The sequence below is a fragment of the Orycteropus afer genome, unplaced genomic scaffold (genome assembly GCF_000298275.1).
Source record: "Orycteropus afer afer isolate SDZICR_OR568_19922 unplaced genomic scaffold, OryAfe1.0 scaffold00358, whole genome shotgun sequence".
In the NCBI taxonomy this organism is placed as follows: Eukaryota; Metazoa; Chordata; class Mammalia; order Tubulidentata; family Orycteropodidae; genus Orycteropus; species Orycteropus afer.
In genome coordinates this window covers 602,836-618,968 of record NW_006921945.1, presented here as the reverse complement: position 1 = coordinate 618,968, position 16,133 = coordinate 602,836, and the positions used below count along the sequence as shown (strand labels likewise).

The 16,133-nt window shown below is 51.8% G+C and overlaps 1 protein-coding gene across 1 annotated transcript in view; it reads right to left on the bottom strand.

Annotated features, from left to right (window-relative positions):
- Positions 1-542: 542 nt before the first annotated feature.
- The window catches only part of DENND11 (DENN domain containing 11), a 44,234-nt gene continuing 28,643 nt past the window's right edge, over positions 543-16,133 (bottom strand). Inside the window, exons 3-10 of the mRNA XM_007952780.1 lie at positions 15,026-15,125; positions 12,200-12,358; positions 6,944-7,097; positions 4,141-4,279; positions 2,183-2,314; positions 1,723-1,873; positions 1,181-1,249; positions 543-738 (exon numbers count right to left, since the gene is read on the bottom strand). Coding sequence (XP_007950971.1) covers positions 543-738; positions 1,181-1,249; positions 1,723-1,873; positions 2,183-2,314; positions 4,141-4,279; positions 6,944-7,097; positions 12,200-12,358; positions 15,026-15,125 — 1,100 coding nt within the window. The remainder of the gene's footprint in view (positions 739-1,180; positions 1,250-1,722; positions 1,874-2,182; positions 2,315-4,140; positions 4,280-6,943; positions 7,098-12,199; positions 12,359-15,025; positions 15,126-16,133) is intronic.

The following is a 16,133-nucleotide window of genomic DNA, read 5'->3' as shown; positions in this document are numbered from 1 at the left end:
CTGACTCGACGACACATAACAACAACAACAAGCAGGAAAGCAACATGACCCCAAGGCTGTAGACTCACAGTTCTGGGAAGGACCTCAAGCGGTCATCTGGTCTACCTCGGCCTTTGGGCAGAGGTCCATCTAAGGCCATGTGTCTCATTCTTCAGCACTTCAGGAGACAGAGATGACACAGACTTCCTGACCATCCGTCCCAATGTCTCCAGGGCTGACTGCCCTCCTACAGATGCGTGGCCTTCACCGTGACTCCCAAGGTCCTCACCAAGAGGAGAGAGAGACCAGTCTTACTCCTAAGACCAACCAGGCCCAGAGCACCCTGGCTCTTGGGAGAAAGTGGTAGATTCCAGTGTCCTCCAAAACAGGACAGGAAGCCAAGATAACCTTGTCTTGCCACCAGAGAAGGAGGGAAGAAAGGAAGTTGCCAAAAGTACATTTGTTGGAAATATAAACAGTATTCCTTTGTATCAACTTAGAAAATGAGGCCCCTGGGGCCCAGCTGAACCCCAGGCTGCTCTGCCGGTCCTCACTCACCCTGCCTACGGGCAGCAGGGGTTGTCAATGACCAGCATGACGTCAATGCCGTAGGCCTCGAGCAGGTCCAGGAGGAAGCCCCGGTCCCCCTGAGGGTCGAGGCCCATGCCCCGGGCATGCTCTGCTGTCAGCGTCTTGTCTTGACTTGCAGACACCTCCAGCAGTGTCTGGAATATCCGGTTGTTCTGCTCGAGGAAAAACCTGCATCGGCAAGAAGGGGCCGGGAAGGGGCGGGAAGACAGGACAAAGCACTCGTCCCCAGATCCTTACGGGACCAAGACGGCTGCTCTGTTCAGGGCACTTGAAATCGTTTAAAAAATATTTTAAGAAGAAAGCTGGTGCTGGGACACCCACTAACTCCTCCCAGTACCTGGACGTCCCCCATCTCCTCCCAGTGCCAGAAGTCCCCCAACTCCTCAGTGCCGGGCTGTCCCACAATGCCTCGCGGCCCTGGGCTGCCTCCTAACTTCCCCCAGGCACCCAGATACCGTCTAACTGCTCCTGGCAGTGCCCCCCCCCCCATTCCCACAGCGGCATCTCAGTGTCAGAGGGACTGCAGAGCCAGCCCTTGGCAGCCGTCAAGGGCCCCTGGACTGTGCTCGGGGGTGTCAAGGCAGTGCAGGCCCACAGCCCGCAGACTCACAGCACGAAGAGGTCCTCTTCACACGGGTTGTAGTCCCCCTCCACCTCCTGGGAGTACAGCAGCATCTGCCTGTGGAGGGGCCGGTCAGACTCAACAGCGATAGGACCCCAGCCCCACCAGGCCACCGGCCAGGAGACAGCAGCTGTCCCCACAACCTCCAAAGGCCGGGAAAGGAGGGGCCAGGAAGCAAACCCGGGGGCCAGGGCCACTTCTGCCCTGAGTTACCTCAGGCATGTGACGATCTTCCCTCCTTGTCTACGGGATGGGGATGGGGATGGGGCTACCCTGTCATTCACAGGAGAAGCCACTTTGGGGGATCGTGTGAGCAGAGGCATGAGCGAGGCTCCAGGGCACACCCGTCACGTGCCCGACTCATCGAGCATCTGGGCAGGTCACCGCCCTTCCTCACAGGGCCTCACGTTCCCTGGCCCATTGCCCATGCATCCCGTGGCCCCCATATGCAGGCACCCGCTCCTCCGCCCAGGTGGCCCCCGCGCCCACGGCCCAGCACCTCGTGGACAGCAGGCTCGCCCCGTGCTCACCTCTGCTCCGTAAGCCGCCGGTACTTCTCCCGGTCGGCACTGTTGATCTTCAGCAGGGGCTGCAGGCGGTCGTGGTGCGTCTTCACGTTCTGGTTGTCCACGTAGACATCATACAGCTCATGCTTCTCCTCGAAGATCTTCTCAGTGGTGCCTGGGAAAGCCAAGGTCAGTGTGGAGGTCAGGGCGGGCGCCAGCCGACCCGGGGGATGGGGAAGGTGCCGGCTGAACCCAGGGGGACAAGGAGGGCGCCGGCCAGACCCTGGGGGCCAGGGAGGGTACTGGCCCAGCCCAGGGTACAGGGAGGGCGCCGGCTGACCCGGGGGACAAGGAAGACCACAGCTTGACCCAGGGGACAAGGGAGGGTGCTGGCCCAGCCCCAGCGGACAAGGGAGCCAGGTCTGGGCGGGAAGCAGGTCCTGGGGTGAGGCCGTGGCAGTGCGGCGGAGGGGCGGCTCCTCACAGGCCACGTAGGAGACCTCCACCTCCAGGCTGTCGATGTCGGCCACGCTCACGTAGAAGAAAGGCTTGGATTCGGGGATGGCCCCCCCGATGCCGGGCAGCGAGACATTGGCCAGGCAGCAGCAGCAGTACACTGTGGACACGGAGAAGCGGGGGCCTCAGCCCTGCACCCACCTCCCGCTCTCGCAACCCAGGGCCAGTGCCTTCTGTGTGTGTTCAGCCCCCCGGCACTTGAGTGACCAGATGTCCTGTACTCTGAGGCGAAAGGGGCTTAGGAGCGCTGGTGGCATAGTGCCTAAGGCATTTGACTGGTAACCAGAAGGCTGGCGGTTCAAACCCACCAGCCACTCCTCAGAAGGAAGGTTGGGCAATCTACTTCCGTAGTGACACCGCCTCGGAAACCCAGGGAGGGGTCCCTAGGAGTCAGATCTGACTTGATGGCAGTGCGTTGCATTTGGAGCTGTCTCCAAGGTCACCCACAGTGTGCTTGCTGAGTCTAGGAGACAGTGTTTGGCCTGTCTCATTAGGCCTGGCTTCACAGCTGACACTGTTGACCTCCTGCTTCTCCAAATGCCCACCCTGCTTGGCTTCTGTACCCCAGCATCTTCCGGCTCTCCCCCGTCCTACCTCACCAGCACGCCCCTGCTCACTCAGTCCCGCCACGGTGTTCTCCAGCCCCACAGCCATCACTGCCATCTATGGGACAGCCTGGAATCTTACACCTCAGCCCAAAGGTCCAGACCCAAGCATGTAGGTGCCTTGTGGACATTGTCCTAGGAAGCTCATGGGGCACGCCCTCCTCACATCCCAAGTGAACCCCCACCTATCGCTTCTTGGGCCCCTTCTCTGGCAGCCCCCCATCTTGTCATTCAGACTCTTCCTCCTTTATAACCTCACATTTCTGAACCTCACAGTCCATCAGACACCAGGTTTCCTCAAGTCTGTCTCTTAAGTCTACAGGCTCACAATCAGTTGGAATTGACTCCGTGGCAACAGTATTATTGGTTTAGAGGCTTCAGAAGCAGAAGAGCCTTCATTGCATACAGTCTGTCCTCCCACACTTGCTTCTAGCCTTTATAAAATGTGCTCTGGTGCTACGGAGGTTAAAGCATTGGGCTGCTAACCAAAAGGTCAGTGGTTTGAACCCACTAGCTCCTCCACAGGAGAAAGATGAGGTGCTTCTGTAAAGATTGACAGCCTTGGGAACCCTGTGGGGCAGTCCCACTCTGTCCTCTAGGGGTGCTGTCAGAATGGAGTCCACGGCAGTGGGTGTGGTTTGGGGTTTGCTTCTGTGAAGACTGACAACCTTGGAGACCCTACAGGGCAGTTCTACTCTGTCCTCTAGGGGAGATGAGAGTCGGAATGGACTCCATGGCAGTGGGTGTAGTTTGGGCTTTGCTTCCGTGAAGATTGACAGCCTTGGAGACCCTGTGGGCAGTTCCACTCTGTCCTCTAGGGGCGCTGTGGGTCAGAATGGACTCCACAGCAGTGGGTGTGGTTTGGGCTTTGCTTCTGTGAAGATTGACAGCCTTGGAGACCCTGTGGGCAGTTCCACTCTGTCCTCTAGGGGTGCTGTGGTTCGGAATTGAATCCGGGGCAGTGGGTGTGGTTTGGGCTTTGCTCCTACAAAGATTTACAGCCTAGGAAACCCTGTGGGGCAGTTCCACTCTATCTTCTAGTGGCGCTGTGGGTCGGAATTGACTCGGTTGCAGTGGGTTTGGTTTATTTTTATCTCTTTGGTGCATCTGGGCTCCATGGTCTGCTTTAAGTCCTTTATCTGTCACCAGACCACTGAGCTGTCACCTGACCCATCTCCTACAGCACCACCAGAGCCCACACTCTGAAATCCGAACCCAAGGACGTCTAATGACTGCAACTTCCGAGCTTGGCCAACAGCGGGAAGACCTGCAGTGCCCGCTCCGGGAAGCCCAACAGAGCCCCTGGCCAGCTTCCGGTTACCTCGATAGCACACGACGCCCACAGGCGGGGGCGAGAATATCAGGATGCGCTTGCGTAGTAAGGCAAACTTCCAGAGGGTGAGGATCCGCTCTCCGAAGAACTTGATGAACTGGGACATGCAGCCAGCTGGGTGCGTGATCTGGAAAAGAGGACGGGAGGTGGGCAAGGAGGGAGGAACCAGCAGCCAGAAACCCAACAGGCAGCAACAGCAAACTCTCTCCCCACAGACACTCCAGGCTCAACCAGATGCAGTAAGGGAGGTTACTGCCACAGAAGATGGTATTTTTCCCTTTAAAAGGCTTATCCGTTAGCTGGGCATAAATGAATACAACAGCTCTCCGGGTATGCTGACGTGTGCATTTAGGGGTCACTGGGTACTTTACAAGGAGCTCTGGTGGTGCAGTGCCTAAGGCATTTGACTGCTAACCAGAAGGCTGGCGGTGCAAACCCACCATTTGCTCAGCAGAAAGAAGATGGGGCGATCTACTTCCATAAAGATATACCACCTTGGGAACCCAACTGGGTCGCTATGAGTTGGAATTGACTCAGCGGCAGTGGGTTTGCTTTTTGGCTTGGTACTAGGGCGTTGGTGGCTCTGTGGTAGAATCCTTGCCTTTCACGCAGGAGGCCTGGGTTCAGTTCCCGGCCAGTGCACCCCGTGTGCAGCCCCCGGCCGTCTGTCAGTGGGGGCTCGCATGTTGCTGTGACGCTGGTGGGTTTCAGTGGAGCTTCCAGACTGAGATGGATGAGGAGGGAAGGCCTGAGGACCCACTTCCCCGGTCAGCCAGTGGGAACCTGTGGACCACCACGGCGCAGCCCCGCTCAGTCACGGGGACAGCACAGGCCTGGGCAGTGTTTCGTTCCGTTGTGCACGGGGTTGCCATGGGGGGAGGTGACTCGATGGTGGCTCACAAGTGCTTTACAGATGCCAAGGAGACAAAGCTTGAGTGTAGCTTTGCACCTGTCAGGTGTCTGCTGTGGCCGCACACCTCGATCAAAAGGTCAACTCAGATCCACGACTGAGCACGGGGCGGACAACGTGATGACCCAATCAACAGCCCCCGCTTAGTTGCCGAGTCTGCAGGGAGTGGGACAGGTGTGTCTGCAGGTTCCGGGTACAGTGCTGCCCAGATCTCCGCTCAGCCACCTGGCACATGCCAACCCTGCCCTCGCTCACCCACAGAGGAACCTCACCCAAGTGCAGCTTCCTTGGAGCAAAGACCCCCAGGAGCTCTGGTCCCTGGAAGGGTGGAGCCCCATCCTGGCACTGCCACTTACTAAGACAGCAGCCCTGGCAACATCCCTTCATGTTTCTGGTTCACTTTCCTTAACCTGTAGAATGGGGAGACTCTCACCTGCCTCACGTTACTGTCAGGACCACAAGGGAGACCACACAGAACACAGCGTCCCCCTGAGTGTGCTTCGCTTTGCTGCGCCCCACACACTCTGCGTGTTTTCCAGATGGAAGGTCTGTGCTGACCCTGCATCAAGGAAGTCATCGGCACCGTGTTTCCGGCAGCCTGTGCTCCCCAGGTCTTGGTGCCTCATTCTGGTCATTCTCACGGTATTTCAGACTTCTCCATCACGCTGCTCACCCCTCGTGGACTAGAGCACAGCGTGGCCATAACTTCTACATACACTGGGAAAGCAGGACTTTGACTTGCCTTACTGCGACTTTTGAATTATTGTGGTGATCTGGAACTGAGCCAGATGTGAGGTGTGCCGGTACTGAGTAAACATATTGACCTAACATGCAGCCACCACCACTGCCCCTGACGGAATAGAAAGGTGGCAAGCTCAGTGCCACGTGGCTTTTTGCAAGGCCTAGTGTCATGGTGATGCAGGTGGGACATAGAGAGAAAGTAGGCTCGAGGCCACAGGCAGGGACTTACAGCTGGGCCTGTAGGGGCCATCCAACCCTGAGCCTCGAGGACTCAGCAGGCCCCCACCACATCTAGAATGGTGGGGCGGCACTTGGGCTAGAGTCAGCACCCCACACTTTCCACTTTGCCAAACACTCAGGGATCAACTCCTCTCCCAAGATGCCTCCCCCAGTTTCTCCCTCATCCTAATTCCTCTATGGGGCAGGCCTGGGCACCACTGATGAGGCCTGTGAGAGGGCATAGGCAGGACAAGGTGAGGAAGTGCATCCTGTCCTGACTTACCTCTACCTGCCAACATCTCCTACTTGGCCAGGTGTTTTCTTAAATGTGAACAAACCCATTCTCATACCAAAGATCAAGTACTTCAGAAAAAGTGCACAATAAAAACCCAAAACCAAATCCACTGCCATCAAGTTGATCCCAACTCATAGTGACCCCCATTGGGTTTCCAAGGCTGAAGTAGATTGCCTCATCTTCCTCCCATGGAGCAGCTGGTGGGTTTGAACTGCTCACCTTCGGGTTAGCAGCCAAATGCCTTGCCCACTGTGCCACCAGAGCTCCTTATTAATATTAAAGAGTATCAGAATTAACAGAATCCCATACCTGTTCATCAAATGCTTTGCCTTTCATTCAAATGTCCAGCTTGAGATGGCCTGAAGCAACCAATAGACTCAGACTTGCCTCCCCCGACATGCCTCTGTCAGCCAGCCCCCTACACATAGCTTGGCATTATGATGCCTAAGTTCCTAGAAAGCACATGATTTAAGGTAACCAGCCATATATCATAAAATAACCCAATACCTGTGTTATGTCCTACTCTGCTAAAGGCAGAGCCCGAACATACGTTCCTCATTAACTAAAAAGTCATCAGTACTCTTGTATCAGCCACAGGGTATGCCACGAGAGCATCCTGGCCTCACCTTCATCTCAGGGTACATGTACCGGTGGATGGAGGGCAGCCAGTAGACGGGTGGCAGGCAGCCACCTCTCCCCGGACCAGCATGGAGACCCCCTTTCTTGTCCTCGTAGAATGCAGCCAGATGAGAGTAATGTCCTGGAGTCTCCAGCTGGTGCCTGCACAATACACACACAGGTGTGCATACATGTACACACATGCACATAAACACACATGCAGACACGTACATATGCACACATGCCCACACATGCACACTACACAGCTGTGCACACATGCATCCACACAACATTCAGATACATGCATAGACATGCACACACAGGTGTGCACACACGTACACATACACATAGACATGCACATATGCCCACATGCATACACATGCACATACACACATGTGCATACACACAGACGGTGAGAACAGCACTGGCCATGCGGGGCCACATGTGCCCTGCCTTTAGTCATAGCACTGAGTCCAAAGGCCCTGGTACACTAACTAACACAGCCCCGCTTCTGAGGTTTCCAGGGGTGCCTCCCTTGGTGCTAATGAAAGACCTTAGGAAAAGCTTGTACGTGGGCCTCACACCCCCCATGGCGCCATGTCACAGTCCTCTTCTCATGGGAAGCAGACGGAGTTAACAGACTGTGACTAACATCTATTGTTCCTGCGTGGGGCACATGGATCACATGCACTTCCCAGAGAATGGCTGTTCGCTGGGGAAGGAGCAACATGGACACGACAAAGCCCACTGGAAGCCACCCTTGTCTGGCAGCTGTGCCTGTTTGCTCTCTATTGTCAGAAAAGATTAAGGAGAAGCAATACCCAACCCCTCCCGCCCCATGTGTAATAAGGAATATTACCGGATGTTTGCAATCCAGGGTGCGTACCTTCTGCACCAAATACTCAAGGTCTAGAAAGCATCAGAATGCAAATGGATGCATTTACCCAATGTTCATTGCACCATTATCCACCATAGCCCAAAGGTGGAAACAACCCAAGTGCCATTGACACACAGATACGGATAAACACAATGTGGTCCATCCATACGATGGAGTGTTATCCAGGCAGAGAGAGAAACGAAGCCTCAATACACACGGATGAACCTTGAGCGTGACGCTTGAGTGAAGATCAGACACAAGGGGACAAATATCGTCTGATCCCCTGAGATGAAAGAGGCCAAGGTATGGAGACCAGTGTGGTTACCGGGGCTGAGGAGGGGAGAGGTGTTGCTGGGGGGCGCTGAGCTTCTGCTAGTGGTGGTGGCATAATCTGGAACTGGAAGGGGGTTGGCTGGACAGCATGAGGAGTGTAATCAACGTTACTGAACTGTACATGTAAAAAATGTTTTGTTATATGCATTTTCACCACCACAAAATAACAAGGAAAAGGCCTGCAAGCGCCTCTCCCCACCCCACCTCATTCTGCCATGCTGGCGGGGGGTTGGCTGTGGTAGCCAAGAAAGCTGCCTAGAGACCCTGGGCCATCTGAACCATGGAGAGCCCACCTCTGAGCTGAGCACGGTGGTGCTGGGTATTGTAGGGCATCATGTTTAATGGAAGAACGAAAGGCACCAAAACCCTCATGGCCCATTTTTATTTTCTTGGTAGCCTACAATGTCCACTGGGTTGCAGAGAAAGGGCTCCAAATACAGTTCTGCTGAGCAAGGGACAACGTCCTCAAGCATGGCTGGCCCTGGGATAGTATCACCAGTGACCCCAAATTGTCCACCTCCCAACCTGCCTTCGGTGGTTTATGCCAAGGCCCAAGGCCCCTGCTGAGGGTCAAAGGTCTCACTGTCCGGCTGGGAGCCAGCTACTCTCCAGTGTCTCTGTTCCAGAGCATGGCACTGCCTTCAGTGCCCAGGCTGGGGCTGCCCTTCCCCTGTGGGCAAGAAGCAGAACTCCCCAAAACCCGCTTTATTGGTTGGTTTTCCTCCAACCATGTAGGTAGTAGAAGCACCTTGATATTATGTTGAGGTGTAAATTAAGTAGAAAGACAGCGTGCCCATACAGTTTCTGGCATGCTACAGTCACTCAGAAATGCTCGCTGCTTCTTTCCGGTCTAGCCCGAAGCGTCTGGCCAGGCTGATGACAGCAAGCCTCAAAACCGTTGCTCAATGAGAATACACAGAACAGGCCTTGAGAAGATCATCAGGAAATTTACATCTTCAAAAGAAAAAGATCTACACCAACTCTGTTCAAAAAAATCACCCCTAAACTATGTTCTCTGGGGGACAGCTGATTGAAGGGTTCCCATGCTCTTATTCTTCCTGGTCTGTCTTGGTGTGGAAGGCCCACTGAGACCTGTCTGCCGTGGGCGAGCCTGCTGGGATTTGAAATTCTGACGGCCAAGATTCCAGCATCTGAGCAACACACAAGCCACCACGGGGCGACAGGCTGACAGATGGGTGCTGGATCTTACTCTGCTAGAGTCAACAGTCAGCACTCGTGGAAGCAGCCAGGAAATGAAATGAGGTATCACTTGAGCAAATCTGCAAAAGGCCTCTTCAAAGTTCTAAAAAGCAGAGATGTCCCTTTGGTGACTGAAGTGTGCCTGACCCAAGCTGTGGTCTTTTCAGTGATCTCATATGCATGAGAAAGCTGGACAATGCAAAAGGAAGAGAGAAGAAGAGTCGACACATGGACATTGCGGAGCTGGCGGAGAACGCTGAGTCCACCAGGGACTGCCAGGGGAACAACAAAGAAGTCAGTCTTAGAAAAACACGAAGAGAATGCTCCTTAGAAGCGGGGACGGCGAGGCTTGGTCTTGCTCCCTTGGACACATCATCAGGAAAGTCCAGTCTCTAGAAAAGGACAGCATGGCTGGTGAAGGGGCGGGTCAGCTAAAGTGAGGAAGCCCCTCCGTGAGGTGGATGGACACAGTGGCCTCAACCATGGACTTGAGTGTAGCCATGATCGTGAAGGTGGCCGGGACCGGGCCACATTTCTTTCTTTATATATGAGGTGTCATATGGGCCAGAGCCAGCTGGACAGCAACTAACTACCAACACACGCATGCTCCAGGCCTCACATAAGGAAGCTGTTGTGCAGCGTGTACTAAGGGACCATTTTGGGGGAGAATCGCTTGTTCATCATTTCTCTTGCACTTACAGATGCTCATGGATTTGCCTTGGGCAGTCAACTTATGTCTGACAGTCCCAAGAGCAGGGCAGGTCTCAGACCCTGAGTGTAGTTAGTACCAAGCACAGAAGATTAAGTCCACAGGTGTTCTCATCAAGATCCATTCTCCTCCAAAGAGAACTGAGAGTCATTTCACTGTGCTGTCAATGCCATGTTTCCTCTGTTAAGTGGGCCATGTCAAGGGCAATTTATGTAGGAGTGATTTTTTAAAATTCTTTTTCATTTTCTAGATTTATTTTTGGCTCAGTTGTCTTTTCTGCTTGATTACATCAAACTTGATACTTGAACCAAGATTTCTAAAGAATATCAAACTACTAAGTTAGAGCCTCTTGGACAGACAGCTAGTCTCAGGACCCTGTCTTTGATGGCCTTCAGTACAGCCTGACTGAGAGCCCAGAGCAAGGCAATAATGGAATGTACGGTATGAACATATATGTGGACAGAGCCTGGGTTAATAATAATAATAAATGTTAAACAACTGTTAGGAGCTCTGGTAGCATAGTGCCTAAGGCACTTGACTGCTAACCAGAAGGCTGGTGGTTCAAACCCACCAGCCACTCCTCAGAAGGAAGGTTGGTCAATTTACTTCCATAGTGATACTGCCTCGGAAAGCCAAGGAGGGGTCGCTATGAGTCGGGTCCGTCTCGACAGCACATAACAACAAGAACAACAACAAACAACTGTTGCATGAAGGCCTCAACAGACTGCATATTTTGCAGTAAACACAAGTTGACCATCAGACCACAATGCCGAGATAAACTGAGAAGTATTGAAATGAGGCTGAGGCTCCTGGAAGGTGAGTGGGGTTTACAGGTGATGTGAAAGGAGACTTTCCTGGTGCTGTCACCGGAAAGGATGCATGGATCGAGAAATGACCCCTCGGCCTTGTATGCCACACACATCATCTACAGAGATTCTCCGAGAGACGTGACATTGTAAGAGCTAGAGAATAACCAGTTCAATACCTGCTACTGATCTGAATCCACATCAAGACTCCCCTGCAGGACCAGAGACACAGGGCTTCTCCTTAAGCCCACAGCCCTTTCGTGGATGGACCCAGGCATATGTGACTGTTAGGGACTGACTTACATTCCCCAAACATTTATGTTGAAGCCCTGACCCTGTACCCGTGAAAGTGACCATTTTTTGAAATAGGGTCTTTGAAGATGTTAGCGATTCATGTGAGGTCATGCTAGAATAAGGTGTGGTCCTTATAAAAGAGAAGGGACAGACAGACAGAGGAAGGAGGACATGTGGAGAAGCAACTACAAACCAAGGATCCCTGGGGCCCCCAGAAGCCGGGAAGACAAGGAAGGTCTTCTCCTAGAGCCTTTGGAGACAGCGCGGCCTAGCTGCCAGCCTGGATTTGGGCTTCCAGCTTCCGGAAGGGTGAGAGAATGAGTCTCTATTCTTATAAGTCACCACCTTGTGGTATTTTGCTACAGCAGCCATGGGAAAGTGAGACAGTGACCATGCTGATGGCCACCGTGACCCCCCTGCACTCCCTACCAAGTCCTGCCAATGATGAATCACCACTCCTTCTTCACTGGGAAGGATCAGACCAGACAAAGAGACAGAAAATGACTCAAGAACAGTGAGTCCTTAGAAAATGCTGGCGATCAGGGGAGAGGAGAAGGGGGAGGGGAAGGGGGAGTTACACATGGAGATGGGCTCCCAATCCATGCATCCTCTGGATGGTGAGTGAGTGCCAGGAGAAAATGGGGGGACCGGACTCCAAGTGCGGGAAAAGAAGAGACCTAACTCAGGGCTTGAAATGGCCCGTCGTGAAGGTAACAGCTGTCAACCAGGTAATATTGTCTGGGAAGAGGACACTAAGGAGCTCCCACTTACTGCTGGGGTGCACACAAAATGGCACCCACTCTCTGAAAGGTACCTTGCAATTCCTGTCCAATGGTACCTTAAGGATACCCTGTGGCCAAGGCTCCAGTTCTAGGAATGTGGCCCAGAGCAGTTTCTATGGATGCCACAGTCATTTCCCCTCAGAGATGCTTATGTTGACAGTGGTGAAAAAAAAAAAAAGGAACATCCCAAAAGCCCAGGAAAGTGACATAGTTAAATAGTGAGCAAAATAGCCAGTGGCCATCTGTAAACGCCAGCCACATACCGAACTTGGTTCTCCAGGAAATGCATGTAGCGGTACAGCAGGGTGTAGGAGGGAGACAGGATGCCCACAGACTTCATGCGGGCGCCGCGCTCCAGCTCGCTCTCCACCGGCATGTTGGCGAAGCAGGCCAGGCCAAAGAAGGGGCCCTTGCGGAAATAGCTGAAAGGGACCGAAACAGTGTGGTTCAGAGTCAGAGAGAGAAGTGTGGTTAATGTCTATGAGGTGCAGTCACAGACCCAGTGAATTCACTGGGTCCAGGACTCCAAATGACAAAGCTCAGCCTTGAAGCCAACTTCTTAGGAACTTCAGGGGGCATTTAGTCCAAGCCGCTCCAGTGGTGTTACTAGGGTTGCTGTCACTATCCCCACCTACCTGTGGACCTCCTCTCGTCCCAGACCATACTGAATCCTTACTAATATTTATTATCGATTTTAACCATAGAATAATATGCAATAAATATAGTTGTCAACTGCTTAAATGTAATATTTCTTAGATGATATGAATACTAACAACACAATTATTTTGTAAAATCTTTCTGCATTGAATTACAACATTATTAGTAACTGAGCAGAAGCATGCTTTTAATTTTTCTCCTTTTCCTTTAATTACTTCTTCATTCTCAAAAACGGTATGGATACAGGCTCACAAATACAACTTACCACAACATTGTAGCTGAAACACCAGAAAATTGAACAAAATTAGTTCCTATAAAAACACCAGCAGCAACAAAAACAAAGTGTGTGCTTGTAATGCATGCAGACGAAACCCTGTGATTCGAAGCTTCGCTGTGATTGGGTAACAATGACAGCTCTGACCAGAGCACATTAGACGGTCCAGCAAGTAAATTGGCATAGAGTTTCAGCCTGCTAGTTGTGTTGAAGGAGCCCTGGTGGCGTAGTGCCTAAGGCACTTGACTGCTAACCAGAAGGTTGGCGGTTCAAACCCACTCTCCACTCCTCGGAAGGAAGATTGGGCAATCCACTTCTGTGGTGATACCATCTCAGAAACCCAAGGAGGGGTCACTATGAGTCAGATCCAACTCGATTGCAGTGAGTTTGGTTTGGTTTGGTTAGTTATATTGATCCAGGTAAACTGGGCTCACAGAAAATGTTTTCGTTGTTACAACCAACGACAGGGATGCTTCCACCACTTGTGTCATACTGTGGTGGCTTACGTGTTGCTGTGATACTGGAAGCTGAGCCCCTCAGGTTGGAAGACATTTAAAATACAACTGGGGAAGAGTTGCCTCCTCAAAGTAGAGTCGACTTTAATGACATGGATGGAGTAAAGCTTTCAGGACCTCCATTTGCTGATGTGGCATGACTTAAAACAGGAAGAAACAGCTGCGAATATCCATTAATAATCAGAACATGGAACGTATGAAGTATGACTCTAGGAAAGTTTGACGTTGTCCAAAATGAAATGGAACGCATAAAGCTTGACATCCTAGGCATTAGTGAGCTGAGATGGATTGGTACTGGCCACTGTGAGTCTAACAGTCAGATGCTGTACCATGCTGGGAATGACGAATTGAAGACCAATGCACTGTGTTCATGATCAAAAAAGAACATTTCAAGATCTGTCCTGAAGTACAATGCTGCCAGTGATAGGATAATATCCATACACCTAGAAAATGGCCAGACTTTGTCTCTCATACTTAGGTCATGTTGTCAGAAGGGACCAGTCCCTGGAGGAGAATATCATGCTTGGTAAAGTAAAGGGTCAGTCCAAAAAGAGAAGACCCTCAATGGGCTGGATTGACATGGTGGCTCCAAAGATGGGTTCAAGCCTGGTAGTGATTGTGAGGATGGCCCTGGCCCAGGAGTGTTTTGTTCTGTTGTACCAGCGTCACTGTGAGTCCAGACTGACTCAACAGCAACTAACAACAACAACCGGAATATTTTTATAAAAAATAATAAATTTCTGCTGCAATACTGCACAAAAGTTTTATAGACAGTCATTTAGGTGTCATGCCCTCTGACACCAGTGTCACTTGGTGCAGTCCATACCCCATTATTTTCTCCCTAGTGATGCCATTGAGCCATTCAACCTCATTGATGAGACAATCAAGGCCCAGGATCACAGATGTGCCAAGATCATCTCTCTGGGGCCAGGACTTAGTCCCTGAGGGCTTGCTGCTCAACTGCCCTGGACCGTGGACCATCCCTTCTCTCCTGCACCAGGGCTAGTGACTTGGATAGAGAACAAGAATAAAGGCTTATCTTTAGGCCCATCCAATCTAGACTCTTTTATTACATAAGCTGTGTGCATTTCCCCCCATGTTCTGAGTCTCTGCTCCTCTCAGGAGGACACGTGGTCAATGCCAGGTCATTTCCTTCCCCTTTTCTCCCCTTGTGGCAGTCATGGTTTCAGCCCGCTGATAAGAGTAAACTACCTTTAAGTTCTTTCATCTGTCTCTCCAAAATCAATGTCCCCACACAGAATCATAAACTGGCATTACCTAAAGGGAGATTTCAAGTTTAAGCACAAAAATGTCTCAAGTTAACCCAGACTGAGCCAAAACTCCATCCTTCCATTAAAGCTATTAAAGCCAACCTCTAGTGAGTGCCATTTCCTTTCTTAGAAGGTGAGAGAACATCTGTGCTCTTAACATTTAGGGGTCGTGAAACCCACTGAGAACCTGGCAGAAGGCTTCTTGATGGAAAAGCCTGTGTGCACACACCACTGCACGTGTGTTGTCAGAGTCACGCCAGCACACATGTTTTGTTAGAGCCACGCCACAACACACATGTCATCAGCCAGAAGCCTGGGGGAAGGTGCAGGGGAGAGCATGGTGCAGAGAAGACTTCATCCAGAAGTACTCACATGAAGTCAGACTGGATCTTATGAGACCCACTGGCCATGGATTTGAACTCAACCCCTTCGAGGTCGACATCTTGAGGTAAGCACCATTCTACCATGTTTCCTGGGGAAAAGGGAACACAAGAGAAATAAAATCATTCAAAGAGACAGGCCTAGTCCAGGGCTCAGCACACTTGGCTTCTCGATAGTGCTTTGCTGGCTCAAGCGCTGGAGCGACTGTGGCGTCCTGTGGCACCTCCAGCCCTCATGCCCCTGCTGGTTGAGCTCCTGAATTTCTCGTGCCAGCAAGGGCCCTCTGATTCCTCCCTCCGATGGGCCACTCTCCCTTCTGGTGAAGACGCCGTCTCTGAGTCTGCCTCTCTGCGCAGTCTTTTCCAAATCCCCTGCTTCTCACAACCTCACTCCCCCAAGTGCCAGTTCTACACCCCTGCCCCATCTCCTCGTCTCTCACTGCCTCCTGAACCCTTCAGATCTTGCTACCATCTCACCTTTCTACCACTAGATTATGACAGACCCAAACAATTAAAAAAAAAAAAAAAATGTCAGTCTTACAGAGCTCTCTGTGGCATCTGATCATCCCTCTGAAATGTGTCCTCTATGGACAGCATGTGGTCTAGACACACAATGGAATACTGCTCAGCCCTAAAGAGAAATGAAGTCCTGATGCATGCCCCCGCATGGATGAACCTTGAAAACATCCTGCTGAGGGAAGTAGGTCAGTTGCAAAAGGACAGACACTGTTCAATCCCACTTATACGAAAACAAGTACAGTGACCCCTGGGAGAGCTGAACTCAATGAGATGGCCTGTGTCCGCAGGTCTAGCGCGTTTTCCAGCTTTGATAGGGTGCGATCTCACCACTTTTCTTTGACTCTCTGTTAGTGGAAAGTATTTGTTTTCCTTCTCTGATAGGTTTCCACCTTACACAGGATCTGGCTCTCCCAGGTTTGACGGTAGATAGAAGCCAGATTACTGGTGGTTATCAGCAGTGAGAGGGAGGGGAAAGGGGGAGCTTTTGTTTAGGGGACACTGAGTTTATGTTGATGGTGCTGGAATAATTTGTAAAAGGATCACAATAAAGGCTGTATAACATGAAGAATATAATCCATGTC